At 39.7% G+C, this 14772-nt stretch overlaps 1 protein-coding gene across 3 annotated transcripts in view; it reads left to right on the top strand.

The window, feature by feature from the left end:
* The window catches only part of LOC128442586 (NACHT, LRR and PYD domains-containing protein 14-like), a 74459-nt gene that overhangs the window by 43598 nt on the left and 16089 nt on the right, over positions 1-14772 (top strand). Inside the window, exons 8-15 of one of the 3 annotated variants that reach the window (XM_053425126.1) lie at positions 80-253; positions 671-847; positions 1225-1401; positions 2211-2387; positions 2772-2945; positions 9576-9752; positions 10136-10309; positions 11534-11548. In XM_053425126.1, coding sequence (XP_053281101.1) covers positions 80-253; positions 671-847; positions 1225-1401; positions 2211-2387; positions 2772-2945; positions 9576-9752; positions 10136-10309; positions 11534-11540 — 1237 coding nt within the window. In that variant the 3' untranslated portion in view covers positions 11541-11548. Of the gene's footprint in view, positions 1-79; positions 254-670; positions 848-1224; positions 1429-2210; positions 2388-2771; positions 2946-9575; positions 9753-10135; positions 10310-11533; positions 12831-14772 lie in introns of those variants that run through there. The other 2 variants (XM_053425117.1, XM_053425133.1) reach the window with 2 other exon arrangements.

Raw genomic sequence — 14772 nt, 5'->3', positions numbered from 1 at the left:
GTGCTGATATGAATATTTGTTTGTTATTTTTACACATGAACTCAGTTAAATTTACATTTAAGTTTTATCCTTTATTTAGGTTGGGGGACTGCAGTATGTCAGAGATCAGCTGTTCCTCTCTGGCCTCAGCTCTGAGGTCAAACCCCTCTCATCTGAGAGAACTTGATCTTAGACTAAACGACCTGCAGGACTCAGGAGTGAATGAGCTGTGTGGTTTTCTACAGAGTTCAGCTTGTCGACTAGAGATTCTGAGGTCAGACAATCATGTTTTATTGTTCAAGGTTCAGTTTGTAGAATTTAGTGACATCTAGTGGTGAAGTGTCATGGTGCAGCTGAACACCCCTCAACACCCCCCCCCCCCTTCCAGACATGAAAGAGAACCTGTTGAAGCTTCAGTTGTCATAGAAACTCAAAAGGTTTAGTTGGTCTAGTCTGGGCTACTGTACAAAAACATGGCTGGCTATGTAGTGAGGACCCACTCCTGATGGAAATATAATGTAGGTCAATATAAATGTCTAATTTTAGGGTAAAGAAAACAACAATTAATTTCCAACCGATTCAGGACGCAGCAGCTTCTCACTGGTATTAAACGGCAACATCACATCTCCCTGATCCTCACCTCTCTCCATTGGCACTATATCAATACGGTTTATTATTATTATTTATTCAGGTTTTGGGGCTGCAGTCTGTCAGAGATCAGCTGTTCTTCTCTGGCTTCAGCTATGAGGTCAAACCCCTCTCATCTGAGAGAACTGGATCTGAGTAGAAACCACAACCTGCAGGACTCAGCAGTGAAGGAGCTGTTTGGTTTTCTACAGAGTCCAACCTGTCGACTGGAGACTCTGAGGTCAGTTCACTGACTGACTTTTGTATATCTCTTATCTATAATACAGCATTTATACACAATTGATGTAATTTAATTCTAATTTGACATAATTCCACTTCATACATAACTTGAATCCATTCATTAATTAATCTGTGACATTTTAAATATTCAGCTACTTGTTAAAACACATCTGAGTTCAGTTCTGGATTTCCTAAACTGATCTGCAGGATAGAGACCAGGTCCAAATAATCTATTTTTACAGTCTGGACTCGTTATTATTCCAACTTGTCTGATTTCATATTTATCTTCCATGTTCTGAGTCTGTGCTGACATGAATATTTGTTATTTTCACACATGAACTCATTTTAAGTTACAGTTAAGTTTTATCCTTTATTCAGGTTGAAGAGCTGCTGTCTGTCAGAGATCAGCTGTTCTTCTCTGGCTTCAGCTCTGAGGTCAAACCCCTCTAATCTGGGAGAACTGGATCTGAGTGGTAACAACGACCTGCAGGACTCAGGAGTGAAGGAGCTGTGTGGTTTTTTACAAAGTCCAACCTGTAGACTGGAGACTCTGAAGTCAGGCAACATGTTTTATTGTTAAAGGTTGAGTGTGTAGAATTGAGTGAAATCTAGTAGTAAAGTGTCATGTTGCAGCTGAACACCCCCCCCCCCCCCTTCCAAACATGGAAGAGAACCTGTGGTAGCTTCAGTTATCATAGAAACTCAAAAGGTTTAGTTGGTCCAGTCTGGGCTACTGTAAAAAACATGGCTGCCTCTGTAGAGAGGACCTGCTCCTGCTGTAAATATAATGTAGTTAAATGTCTCATTTAAGGGTGAAGAAAATAACAATTAGTTTCCAACCAGTTCAGAACGCAACAGCTTCTCACTTGTATTAAACGGCAACATCACATCTCCCTGATCCTCGCTTCTCTCCATTGGCTCCCTGTCCATTTTAGAATTAATTTTAAGATTTTACTGATCAATTTTAAAGCATCTGGCCCCAAACTATATCACATAATTATTGAGCCTGTATGTTCCTGCATGCAGCCTTAGATCCCCAGGTGGATCCTGCTGTTCCAAAGTCCAGGTTGAAAACTAAACGGTGACCGTGCTTTTACCATCAGGGCCCCTCGGCTCTGGAACGGCCCCCTATGGAGATAAGGCAGAGTCAGTGACTTCTTTTAAATCACTTCTTAAGACCCGTTTTTATAGACTTGCTTTTTTTTCCTTTTACTTACTTGTTCATTTATCTCTATTGCCTTTTTACTGCTTTTATGGGTTCAAGTTTATATTTACTTTTCCTGCTTTGCTGTCAAAGCACTTTGTAAACTCTGTTTTAAAAACTACGATATCAATAAAGTTTATTATTGTTATTCTTTATCCAGGTTGGAGGGCTGCATTCTTTCAAAGATCAGCTGTTCTTCTCTGGCTTCAGCTCTGATGTCAAACCCCTCTCATCTGAGAAAACTGGATCTGAGTAGAAACCACAACCTGCAGGACTCAGGAGTGAAGGAGCTGTGTGGTTTTCTACAGAGTCCAACCTGTCGACTGGAGACTCTCAGGCCAGTTCGCTGACTGACTTCTGTCGATCTCATATTTATAATATAGCATGTATACCCAATTGATCTCCTTTAATTATAATTTAACATAATTCCTCTTCAAACATTACTTGAATCCATTCATTAATTAATCTGTGACATTTTTAATATTAAGCTACTTGTTTAAACACATTTGAGTTCATTTCTGGATTTCCTAAACTGATCTGGAGGACAGAGACCGGTTCCAAATAATATATTTTTTACTGGATCAGGACTCGTTTTTATTCCAACATGTCTGATTTCATATTTATCTTCCATGTTATGAGTCTGTGCTGATATGAATATTTGTTTGTTATTTTTACACATGAACTCAGTTAAATTTACATTTAAGTTTTATTCTTTGTCCAGGTTGGAGGGCTGCAGACTGTCAGAGATCAGCTGTTCTTCTCTGGCTTCAGCTCTGAGGTCAAACCCCTCTCACCTGAGAGAACTGGATCTGAGTCACAACGACCTGCCACACTTAGTAGTGAAGGAGCTGTGTGATTTTCTACAGACTCAAACCTGTCCACTGGAGACTCTGAGGTCAGACATCATGATTTATTGTTAAAGGTTCAGTTTGGTGACATCTAGAGGTGAAGTGTCATGTTGCAGATGAACACTCCTCACCCCTGCAAACATGAAAGATAACCTGTGATAGCTTCAGGTGTCATAGAAACTCAAGAGGTTTACTTTGTCAAATTTTGGGCTACTGTAAAAAACATGGCTGCCTCTGAAGAGAGGACCTGCTCCTGATGTAAATATTAAGTATGTAAATATAATGTAATTAAATATAAATGTCTCATTTTAGGGTAAAGAAAAAAACACATAGTTTCAGACCAGTTCAGAACACAGCCGCTTCTTACTGGTATTAAACGGCAACATCACATCTCCCTGACCCTTGCTTCTCTCCATGGGCTCCCTGTCAGTTTTAGAATTGATTTTAAGATTTTACTGATCACTTTTAAAGCATCTTGACACAAACTACATCACAGAATTATTGATCCTGTATGTTCCTGCAAGCAGCCTTAGATCCTCAGGTGGATCCTGCTGTTCCAAAGTCAAGGTTGAAAACTAAATCGTGACCGTGCCTTTACCATCAGGGCCCCTCGGCTTTGGAACGGCCCCCTGAGGAGATAAGGCAGAGTCAGTGACTTCTGTTAAATCACTTCTTAAACCCATTTTTATAGACTTAATTTAATGTGATGTATTTTTACTGCGTTTCTATCATTTTTACCTTTTATTTACTTGTTCATTTAGCTCTTTTGTCATTTTTTTTTTTTAAAACATATATTTATTGGTTTTATACATTTACATCAATTTACATACATACAAGAACCTTCCCCAACCTAAATATATGGCAGTAAAAAATGACAGTAAATCATACAAATATCACAAAAATTATGACTAAAACATAAATTCAAGGACAAAAACTTACAATGAAAGTCCTAATGAAGTTTAAATTAAAACAAAGTTAAATAAATATATACATAAGTAACAAAAAGTACAGTCACAAACCTGGATCAGAGTACAGCACACCTTCCTCACAACAGATCAGTCACCTTGCATTTCCAATGCCTCTTCAATGTCACCATTCTTAATAAAGTCCAGAAACATCTCCCATATAAGGTAAAATTGAGAAGCTTTCTTCCTAACTATATAGGTTAACTTTTCAAGAGCCAAACTCGTTGTCAAGTTGTTTAACCAGTTGCCTAGAGAGCGGCAATGTACATTCTTCCACGATAGAGCGATTGAACGCCTGGCCTGTAGAAGACACAGATCAACCATTTTCCTATCTCTACTAGACAGAGAACAATTGTCTGGATAGAGGCTTAGTATACATAGCTTATGATTTAGCGGTACTGGAGAAGAGGTAATTTGAGAGATATACTGTATCACCGAACTCCAAAATTTTTGAATCTCCTCACATTCCCACAAACAGTGATATAAAGTACCCTGATGAATATTGCACTTATAGCATCGATCAGGCAAATTAGGATCAAACCTGTTTAACTTCACAGGAGTGATATACGTTCTCATTATCCAATTATATTGTATTAATCTCAGTCGTGTGTTAATGGTTTGAGTATGTACCTTTGAACATATTATACCCCAATCCTCCACTGAAATGTCCTCTTGTAAGTCCCCAATCCACTGCTGTCTCTTACTTTCAGAGTTGTCTTTATGGTTTTCCACCAATATGTTATATAATTGAGTAACCACTCCTTTGCTGGAACAAGATTTTGTAAAAAATATCTCCAGTGTGGACATTGGGGGTTGTTGCACTGAATTCTTCAAACATGTAAGAATAAAACTTCTAAGTTGTAGATATTTAAAGAAGTGTTTCTGTGGTACATCGAATTTTGCTTTCAGCTCGTCAAATGACATTAGAGTGTTGTCCTTATAGATATCTAGTAGTTTAGTTATGCCCTTACTTAACCATACTTTAAACCCCATGTCATTCTTAGCCGGGCTAAAGTGCTCATTGCCCCAGATAGGTGAGAAACAGGATAACACTGGGAGATCTCCAAGATACTTATGCACTTCATGCCAGACAATAATAGTGTTTTTCACAAAGAGATTATCAGTGTTTTTTCTTAGTTTCTTAAGGGTAGCCGAGTATAAAAAACTATCCAGCGTCAGACCCTTTGAAGACAACATCTCAATCTGTAACCAGGGCTGGACCTCTTCTTTAGAGAACCAAAACATGGCGGCCCTCAATTGTGCAGACCAGTAGTACCACTGTAAGTTTGGTAGTTGTAAACCTCCCCTATCATAAGGCAAGTATAGAAGAGAGAGTCTAAGTCGTGGCTTCCTGTTGTTCCAAATAAAGTTTGAAAGCAGCTTCCTTACTTTAGAGAAAAAAGAAGGTGGAGGAGCTAATGGGATTGATTGAAAAATGTATAAGAATTTAGGCAATATATTCATTTTAATTATATTTATTCTTCCTAGTATAGACAGAGGCAAAGTTGTCCATCTTTGGACATCATCTGACAGGTTAGCCAACATAGGCTCATAGTTAGTTGCACTAAGGGTGTTTATCTTAGGGGTTATTCTAATACCCAGATATTTAAAACCGTCTATAGAATTTACAAATGGGTGAAAAACCGTTGGATGCATTCTCTCCTGTTCATTTAGGAACATAATAGAGGATTTATCTTTGTTCACCTTAAAACCAGAGAAGCCACCAAACTGGCTGATCAGCTCTAAGAGGGATGGTATTGATTTAATTAGATCTGATAGAAATACAATGGTATCATCTACATACAATGGTATATGGTGTTCCAGATCTCCTGTCTTAATACCACAAATTGAAGGGTTTGATCTTATTGCTATTGCTAGTGGTTCCATTGCTATTACGAAAAGTAAAGGCGAAATTGGTGAGCCTTGTCTCGTGCCTCGAAAGAGTTTAAACGGTTGTGAAATCAAATTATTTGTAGATACTACTGCAGTTGAATCAACAAACAGAATTTCAACCCATCTACGAAAGTAATCACCGAACCCAAAACGCCTAAGCACCTCCAGGAGAAAGGGCCATTCGACTCTGTCAAATGCCTTCTCCGCATCAAGTGACAGGATGGCAGTATCTGGGGCCCCCTCCCATACATGAACTATGTTGAGAACTCTCCTCACATTGTGGAACCCCTGACGATTTTTAACAAAGCCATTTTGGTCTGTGTGTATCATGGGTGGTAGGGCGGTCTCCAGTCTCATAGCCAAGGCTTTAGCAATGATCTTTGCGTCAGAGTTCAAAAGTGATATTGGTCTGTGGGAGCCACAGTCTGTTGGCGGTCTACCTGGCTTCAGAATAAGCGTGATCAAGGCACTTCGTAGCGAAGGGGGAAGGTAACCTTGTTTAAAGGATTCTGCATACATATCTAACAAAGGAGCTATTAATTTTTCTTTAAATAATTTATAAATATCGATTGGGAGCCCATCAGGGCCGGATGCCTTACCGCCCTTCATGTTAAGAATGGCGTTAGAAACATCTTCTAAAGTCAGATCTTTATCCAGCTCAAGTTTTTTATCTTCAGAGATACATGGAATGTCTAGCCCATCTAGGAAACTGTTCTGATTCTTTGGATTTATTGGATATTCAGATTGATAGAGGGTCTTGTAGAACGAGACAAAAGTATTGTTAATTTCCAATGGATCTGTAGTGATTACCCCCTGTTCATTCTTAATTGCATTTATGGCTCTTTCTGAGTTAAGTTTTTTAATTTGCCAGGCTAACACTTTCCCGGGTTTTTCACCTTGGTCGTAAAAAGTTTGCTTAAGCCTTATTAGACTGTTTTCAGCTTTAAGTGTGGAGAGCTCCTCGTATTCAGCTTTAAGTGCAAATAGTTCTTGTTTTGTTTCTACCGAATTATCAATGCTACTTATTCTCTCTAACTCACTGATTTTTGAGTCCAACTCGTTCATTTTTTGTTTAAATTTGTTAAATTTAGAACTAGTGAAACTAATCATTTGCCCTCTAATATATGCTTTGAAAGCCTCCCATCTGATGACTGCCGATGTCTGGTCCGTATTTATAGCAAAGTAAATATCTACGTGTTCCCCCACAAATTTTATGAAATGAGAATTTTGTAACCATTTCGGGTGTAAGCGCCAACTAAAGGAACCTTTGGTTAAATGTGAATCATTATAGAATAGTGAGGTGGGGGCATGATCTGATAGAACAATGCCATCATATATGCAGTTAGCTACATTGGGAAGTAGAGAAGTAGAGATTAAAAAATAATCTATGGGGGAGTAGGTTTTAAATGATGCGGAGTAACAGGAGTATTCCATTTTATTTGGGTTTTGAATCCTCCATGGGTCACAGAGGTTCAGATCTTTTATAAACTGTTTTATTTTCTTTCTACTTTGAGAATGAGAGGAGTCCGACCCAGATGAGCGATCAAGCCTTGGGTCAAGCGTGCAGTTAAAATCGCCTATCATCAGTACTTTACCTGAAAGAGAGGCAATCAATAAAAATAAATTCTCAAAAAATGAGGGATTGTCATCATTTGGTCCATAGATGTTAACCAAATTTATATCTTCTCTCAAAAGCGTGCCCTGTACCACCAAATATCTACCAGCTGTATCAAAGATAGTTTGATTCACTTGAAATGGCACAGATTTGTGAATTAACACCATAACCCCTCTAGAGTGAGAGGAGAAACATGATGCGAGTACCTGGCCTGGCCATCTCCTTCGCACCTTCAGTAAGTCCTCCCTAAGTAGATGAGTCTCTTGGATAAAAGCAATAGATGAATCAAGCTGCTTAAGCCTAGTAATAACCTGTTTCAACTTAGTCACTTTAACCATCCCCCTTACATTCCACGAGGTGAATTTTAGATTTTTGTTCGTAGTCATCTTAAACTGATGATAAACCAGATTGTCCAAAAATTGTCTGATCTATATAGTAACAAACCGGTCACTTCGCCGTGTGAGTAAGAGTGTGCCATTGTACATGGATGAATGTAAAACAAAACAAACAAAAAAAAAACAACACAAAGAACAACAAAAAAACTAAAAAAACACATATACAGGAAAAAATAAAGTTCTTCTGCCATACACAAACCCCTTCAGCCGTCATCACGAACAGGACAGCCTCACGTACCCTCCCCCCTCCCCCTTACCTTTGGATGTGGTTAAGTGCACAAACTGATCCAGTGCGAGCAAGGGAGCAGTTAAACCAAACAAAGCCGTCGGTGTGTTACTATAAAACAACAAAACGAGACTTCTGAGTCTCCCGGCAAAAGTAAAAATAAAATATAAATAGTTTTCACTGCCGAACCTTTATTAACAAAGTATCCTCTCTTACCGTGTAATTCTAGAGGAGCTCGAAAAACAAGTGACATTTATATTTACTATGGAGACCGTCTACCTGTCTGCTTATCTAAATGAAAAATATCAGACCTCGTGAGAAAAGCTATTATCATAAAAATAATAATAATAAATGGAGCCTGTCATTAATGAGAGTCTCCATAGATCCTTTTTACCTCTTCTGTGCATCTTCGTCGCGTTGTATGCCCTGAACAAAGATCTCAGCGTCTGCTGCGGAGATGAATTCACGTGTTTGTCCATTGATCGTCATACGAAGCTTGGCTGGGTACACTATTCCATAGCGAATGTTCAGGGATCTCAGTTGTTGCTTTACCCCGTCGAAACGCCTCCTCTGTCGGTGCAGCTCCGCCGATAAGTCCGGAAAGAACATTACTTCTTGTCCTTCACAAATAACCTTGCCCTTAGCCCTGGCTGCTCGCATAACTCGGATCTTGAAAGTTCAGAAATGTCATAATAAGGACTCTCGGTGAAGAGGTTCGATCAGATTGTGTCCGACCGGGGAGTCTGTGTGCGCTCTCGATGACCGGTGCTGTAGGAAAGGTTGCAGGTCCCAGTGCTTCAGGCAGCCACTTCTCGAGGAAAGCAACTGCGTTCTTATTTTCCACTTTTTCGGGCAGGTTAACCAGCCTGAGGTTGGCTCTCCGCGAGCGGTTTTCAAGCTCATCGACCTTGTTTGTGAGGAGAGCCACTTGCTTAATCAGCGCTTCAGTCTTGCCTTTCTCTGAGTTAACTGCATCCTCGACCTCGCTAATGCGATTCTCTGCTTCATCCATGCGACCGGAAAAATCCCGCACATCCCTCTGAACATTTTGAATTGCCTTAAGATTTCCGTCAATTTTTGTGGCAATGTCATTTCTTATCAAGTCAAGCTTTTGAATGACATCAAAGTTATGAACCGTTTCAGCAGCCGCTACTTCTGACGGGAGGGTAGCGATAGGGCTCGTGTTACCTGTTGAGCTGCTAGCTAGGTTGCTAGCTTGACTGCTAGCATCCACCTCGTCGTCCTCCTCGGTTGGGGAAAAATTCGCTTTAGCGGCGTTCTTTGTCTTTTTCATCGGCATGATAGCGAATATGTATACTGGAGAGGTGTATCAAACGATTGGTGTTCGTGTCCGTGATCTTAAAGGATAGTTTCCAGGAGTTTAATCGAAAGTTGCCGGGAGCTCACACAAAACACGTGTGCCTAGTTCGCTGCCATAACCACCGCCCCCTCTTTTGTCATTTTACTGCTTTTATGGGTTCAAATTTATTTACTTTTCTTGCCTTGCTGTCAAAGCACTTTGTGAACTCTGTTTTTAAAAAGTACGTTATCAATGAAGTGTATTATTATTATTATTTATTCAGGTTGGATCACTGCAGTCTGTCAGAGATCAGCTGTTCTTATCTGGCTTCAGCTCTGAGGTCAAGCCCCTCTCATCTGAAAAAACTGGATCTGAGTTACAACTACAAGCTGCAGGACTCAGGAGTGAAGGAGCTGTGTGGTTTTCTACAGAGTCCAACCTGTCGACTGGAGACTCTGAGGTCAGTTTACTGACTGACTTTTGTAGATCTCATATCTATAATACAGCATTTATACCCAATTGATCTCATTTAATTCTAATTTAATATAATTCATAACGTGATTCCATTCATTCAACAATCTTTGACATTTTAAATATTCACCTACTTGTTAAAAAAAACATCTGAGTTTAGTTCTGGATTTCCTGAACTGATCTGCAGGACAGAGATCAGGTCCAACTAATATATTAACTGAATCAGGACTCGTTTTTAGTCCAACATATCTGATTTCCTATTTATCTTCCATGTTATGAGTGTTATGAGTTATGTGCTGATATGAATATTTATCTGTTATTTTCACACATGAGCTCAGTGTAATTTACAGTTAAGTGTTATCCTTTATTCAGGTTGAAGAACTGCTGTCTGTCAGAGATCAGCTGTTCTTCTCTGGCTTCAGCTCTGAGGTCAAACCCCTCTCATCTGAGAGAACTGGATCTGAGTAACAACTACCAGCAGGACTCAGGAGTGAAGGAGCTGCTTTATCTAAAGCAGAGTATAGGCTATCGACTGGAGACTCTGAGGTCAGTAGATGGTTTGAGTCAGTCCACGTGCTTTCATCATTATTTTACTAAACACATGGAAGAGAACTTATCACAGATCCAGGGTCTGTGCTACCAAGCAGGATTTGTGGTTATCAGGTTAACTTCTGGTTTAGTTTTTTCAGTCCTACGAAGCTCATCCACTTCTTAACGAGGTAAACCACCATCGTAACTTCTGATGAATGGCGAAACTGATCCAGGTTAAGTTGGAGATCAACCCGTATCAAAGTTCCGCCCACTTACCACAGTGACTCTACATTGTTGTGTGGTGCACACTCTCCTTGAAGGGAAGGATAAGGGAAGTTTAATTCAACGTCTGGTTGGTTCAGTTGATCTCTAACTCACCCAGAACATCTCAATCTCTCCAGACTCATCCTGTCACCAAAACACCAGATGACCTCAGTCAGCTTCCTGAAGATAGGTCCATGTGTTTTTGTTGAGAAGTTATGTCAGAGGTTTCCAACACAGTGTGTATCCTCAGAGACAGTGTGTGTCCTCAGCGACAGTGCGACAGTGTGTGTCAAACTAAAGCTCATTATCAAGGACACATCCTGGGATTCAATCGTTTCTCATCTAGAATCTTCTTCTCTTCCACTCGTCTTGTTAGTAAACAACAGATTCAGATCTCGTGGCCTCGAGTTATTTATCTCGTTCACACACGTTATTTTATCTTGGTCATGTAATATATTTTTACCAAATGCCACCAGGGGGCGCTGTAACTTACACATTGACACAATCACAGATGTTTTACCAGCTGTTCTTCCTGCATTTAGCAGCTGCAACAGAGTTTAATTTCATCTGGATCATGTGTTTGTTCTCCTCTGATTTTTATTACAGAACAGTTTGATCCTGGTTGTGAAATATGAGGCTCTGCTGTCATTTAAACTGTCCATGTCTTTGATTGGTCAAACACAGTAAACCCCACCCCTTTTATGTGCACATGCTCACATAGTGAAACATGGCTTCACATGTAACAGCAGTAAATCCACCTCTCAGGTGTCCACTCTGCACTTTGATATGCAGAGGAAACACACTGAGCTCTTAGCGTGTTCATTCCAACACGTGAACATGAAGCAGAGAGGAAGCTGCTCCACCTCTGAACAGGACTGAAGTCCCTGCTGCTCTTTCTACTGGATGTGCTACATCACTGACTCACAGCTGATGAAGTGAGTCTCTGGAAACACTGATTTCTTCTTCTCTCAACAGGTGGTGATCTTTGTGGTGAGTGTGAAGAGGACAGTGTGTCCTGAGGATCCAGAGGCTGAAGCAGCAGCAGCTTATGTGTAGAGCGGCTCTGACTGGGCCTTGTTGCTGGGAGGCAGAGTGGAGACAGAGCTCCAGAGGAATCAGAGGAGGTGAGCTGCTCTGAGATAAGCTGTCACACAGTGTCCAGTCCACCATCCTCCCTGTGTGTTCCTGTGGATGTGACACAGCATCATCAGTGGATCTGCTGCTGCTCTGTCCTTTGACTCAGTGTCTGCAGACTCACTCACCCTCCTCCACCTCCTCCACTCTTTTATTCACTCACATAATCTGAACACAAACACACTCAGCAGATTATTTCTGTTCACGACGACATAACTGCACATCAACACTTTTCTAAATCTGTTTTGAGTGAATTTTCAGCATCTTTTTCGATCTCTTTTCTCCGTTCACGATCTTTACTGCTTGTCCTCTTGAGGGCAGCAGGGGGAGCTGAAGCCGATCCCAGCTGACATTGGATTGGAGTTGTCGTGCGCCTTGGACGGGTCACCAGTCCGTCACAGGGGCAACAAACAACCATTCACATTCACATTAACACCTACACTCGATGTAAAGTCTCCAATTTACCCAACCCCTAATCTGCATGTTTATGAGATGAAGCTGGAGCACATGGAGAAAACACGGAGAGAATATGCAGACTCCACACAGGAAGACCCCATCTGAACCGGGATTCAAACCGGCAACCTTCTGGATGTGAGGTGACAGTGCCAACCACCTCGCAGCCCCAAAGTCTTGCCCCTCGCTACCGATTGTTTTTATTCATATAAAGAATGTGTTTATTGAAATGATACAAAACCAACAAAATATATAAACCCTCTGTAAAGAGTCACATATAGTGAATTTTTATATCCATGTTTGTATAACCACCTTTTTGTGTATATGTTTGTTTATGATCTTAAATTTCCTGGATTCACGTCACAAATGGATTTAGTTCCACACAGAGTTAAACACATTTAAATCCCTTTGACCTTAAAATCATAGTTTGTCTTTCACTCAAAAGATAAAAGTCTGGGCTTAAAAATGGGACGTTTTCATGACGTTTTCATTGACCCACAGGTGGCGCTGCAGTATAACAGCAGCACATCCCAGTGAAAGCCTTTATATTCAGTCTATGAGTCAAACACATGGATCATTTCCTCTGTGAATAAACAGATGTAACGAGAAGAAAAACATCTCAGAGAGAAAAGTTCTGTTTCTACTTGTTTCTGCTTTAATGCTCAATAAACATCCTTCCACCGACTTCACTGGAATCATGACTCTGCTTTCTTTCTTTCACAATCATCAGTTTGACATAATGGAAACAACCAGAAAAAAATGAATGTTATATTTACAGTATGAAAAAGAGGCTATGAAAAGCAGAGCATCTTTAAGTCTGAGGAAACTTTCATAAATATTTAACCATATTTAATAGAAAACTGACCCAAGGACGTTTCATACGACCGAGATGAAGATTCTTCGTCTGTCCATTTTGTGAATTGTTATAATAATAATAATTACTAAAACAATGATGTGAATCTGTTTGTTCTCGACCACCAACTCAGAACAAACACAAGGGGGAGAGAGTAGCAGGCCTCTGGTAAAAGCAGCATGCTGGGAAATAATTAATGATGGGAGGTTTGCAGCAGAGACAAGGGACAGAATGTGGGGTGCCGTTTGTAAAGCCGCTCACGCTGAAAATAACAGCAATATTTTGTCACATTTAGCTTCAAACCATGTTGAAAAACTGGTGTGAATTTTTGAGAGTCACTTTTTTGCACATTTACAACAATAGTTGTCATCTTAGAGATATTTTAAATATTTAAATCCAAATGTTAAATGCTACACTTAAATGTTAAATTTTAAATCTAAATGCTAAATCTAATTCTAAATGTTAAATTTAAATCTAAATCTAAATATGAAATCTAAATGTTTAATCTAAATCTAAATCTAAATGTTAAATCTAAATCTAAATGTTAAATTTAAATTTAAATCTATATGTTAAATCTAAATGTCAAAGCTAAATCTAAATGTTAAATCTGAATCTAAATCTAAATGTTAAATCTAAATGTTAAATCTAAATCTAAATCTAAATGTTAAATCTAAATGTTTCGGGTGAAACTAAATATTTAACTAATATGCAAATTCAAATGCAGTTAACAGGAAGTAACAAAATAAAAGCTCGAGGAGGTCAGAGTTGCCTCTTCAAGAGCCTCATCTTCCTCCAGATAAACAGGGCTGAGCAAACAGGGACAACAGAAAGTTCAGCAGAAAGCCCAGAGAGAGCGAGAGAGCGAGAGAGACTTATATCAGAGGTTCATAATGTTAATAGACCAACATCTACACTGCTGTATTTCTATGAAGCCCAAACAATATCTTACACAAATTCTGCCACATTATAAGGAAACAATTGTCTCGGGTCCCCTGCCTGGCCCTGATTTTCACTCTCTCGAGTGCTGCTCTCTATCTCCTGACATCTGGCCTCACTGTCCCTCGGTGGTGAAGGCACTGTACTCCGCACTGCATAAAGAAAGGAGGTCAAAGGGAAATGTTTTTGTAATGATGTTAATCTCATTTTATCTAAGTGCAATTTAACACTAATTCCATCTTTTTAAGTGTGTTTCCTTTAAAAGGCAGCCTTTAAGGATTTAGGGTGAAGCAAAACTGAATGAGATGAGCTAGGTTTGAGAGTTGCCTATCCCTTTCAGTACAAATGACTGAATTGTGCTACTAAGCTCAGTCTACACCTCTTATAATGACTTGTAGGTAGATGAATCAAGACATCCAATCCAAATACAGTTTACAGGCTGCTTACAGTGATCCAATTGAGGCTGACAAAACAAAAACAAAAAACAAACTGGTGCTTAAATTCTGTCAGGTTGGCATTTAACGTTAAGCTTCGGTCACACTACATGACTTTCAAAGTCTTAAGATCACTGTACTGTTCACACTACACGACTGTCTTGTACTCAGGGATGTTGTGAGAAGAGGAGAAGAGGGCAACCATAGCACAGTGCCCGGGAACCAAGTCCAGATTTGACAAGTGTTTTAACCTACTTCTTCTTTGACGCCCTGGACTTTCTTGTAGTCTATCATTTTCATTCCCTTGACTGATGAGCTCACTTTCACTTGTGGAAGGTGACACTGTATGAACTAAATTACATGATGTTATGGACAAAAGAGGGGAAAATATATATCAGTAATTG

The sequence above is a fragment of the Pleuronectes platessa genome, chromosome 1 (assembly GCF_947347685.1).
Source record: "Pleuronectes platessa chromosome 1, fPlePla1.1, whole genome shotgun sequence".
NCBI lineage: Eukaryota > Metazoa > Chordata > Actinopteri > Pleuronectiformes > Pleuronectidae > Pleuronectes > Pleuronectes platessa.
This window is presented reverse-complemented; position numbering and strand designations above follow the sequence as displayed.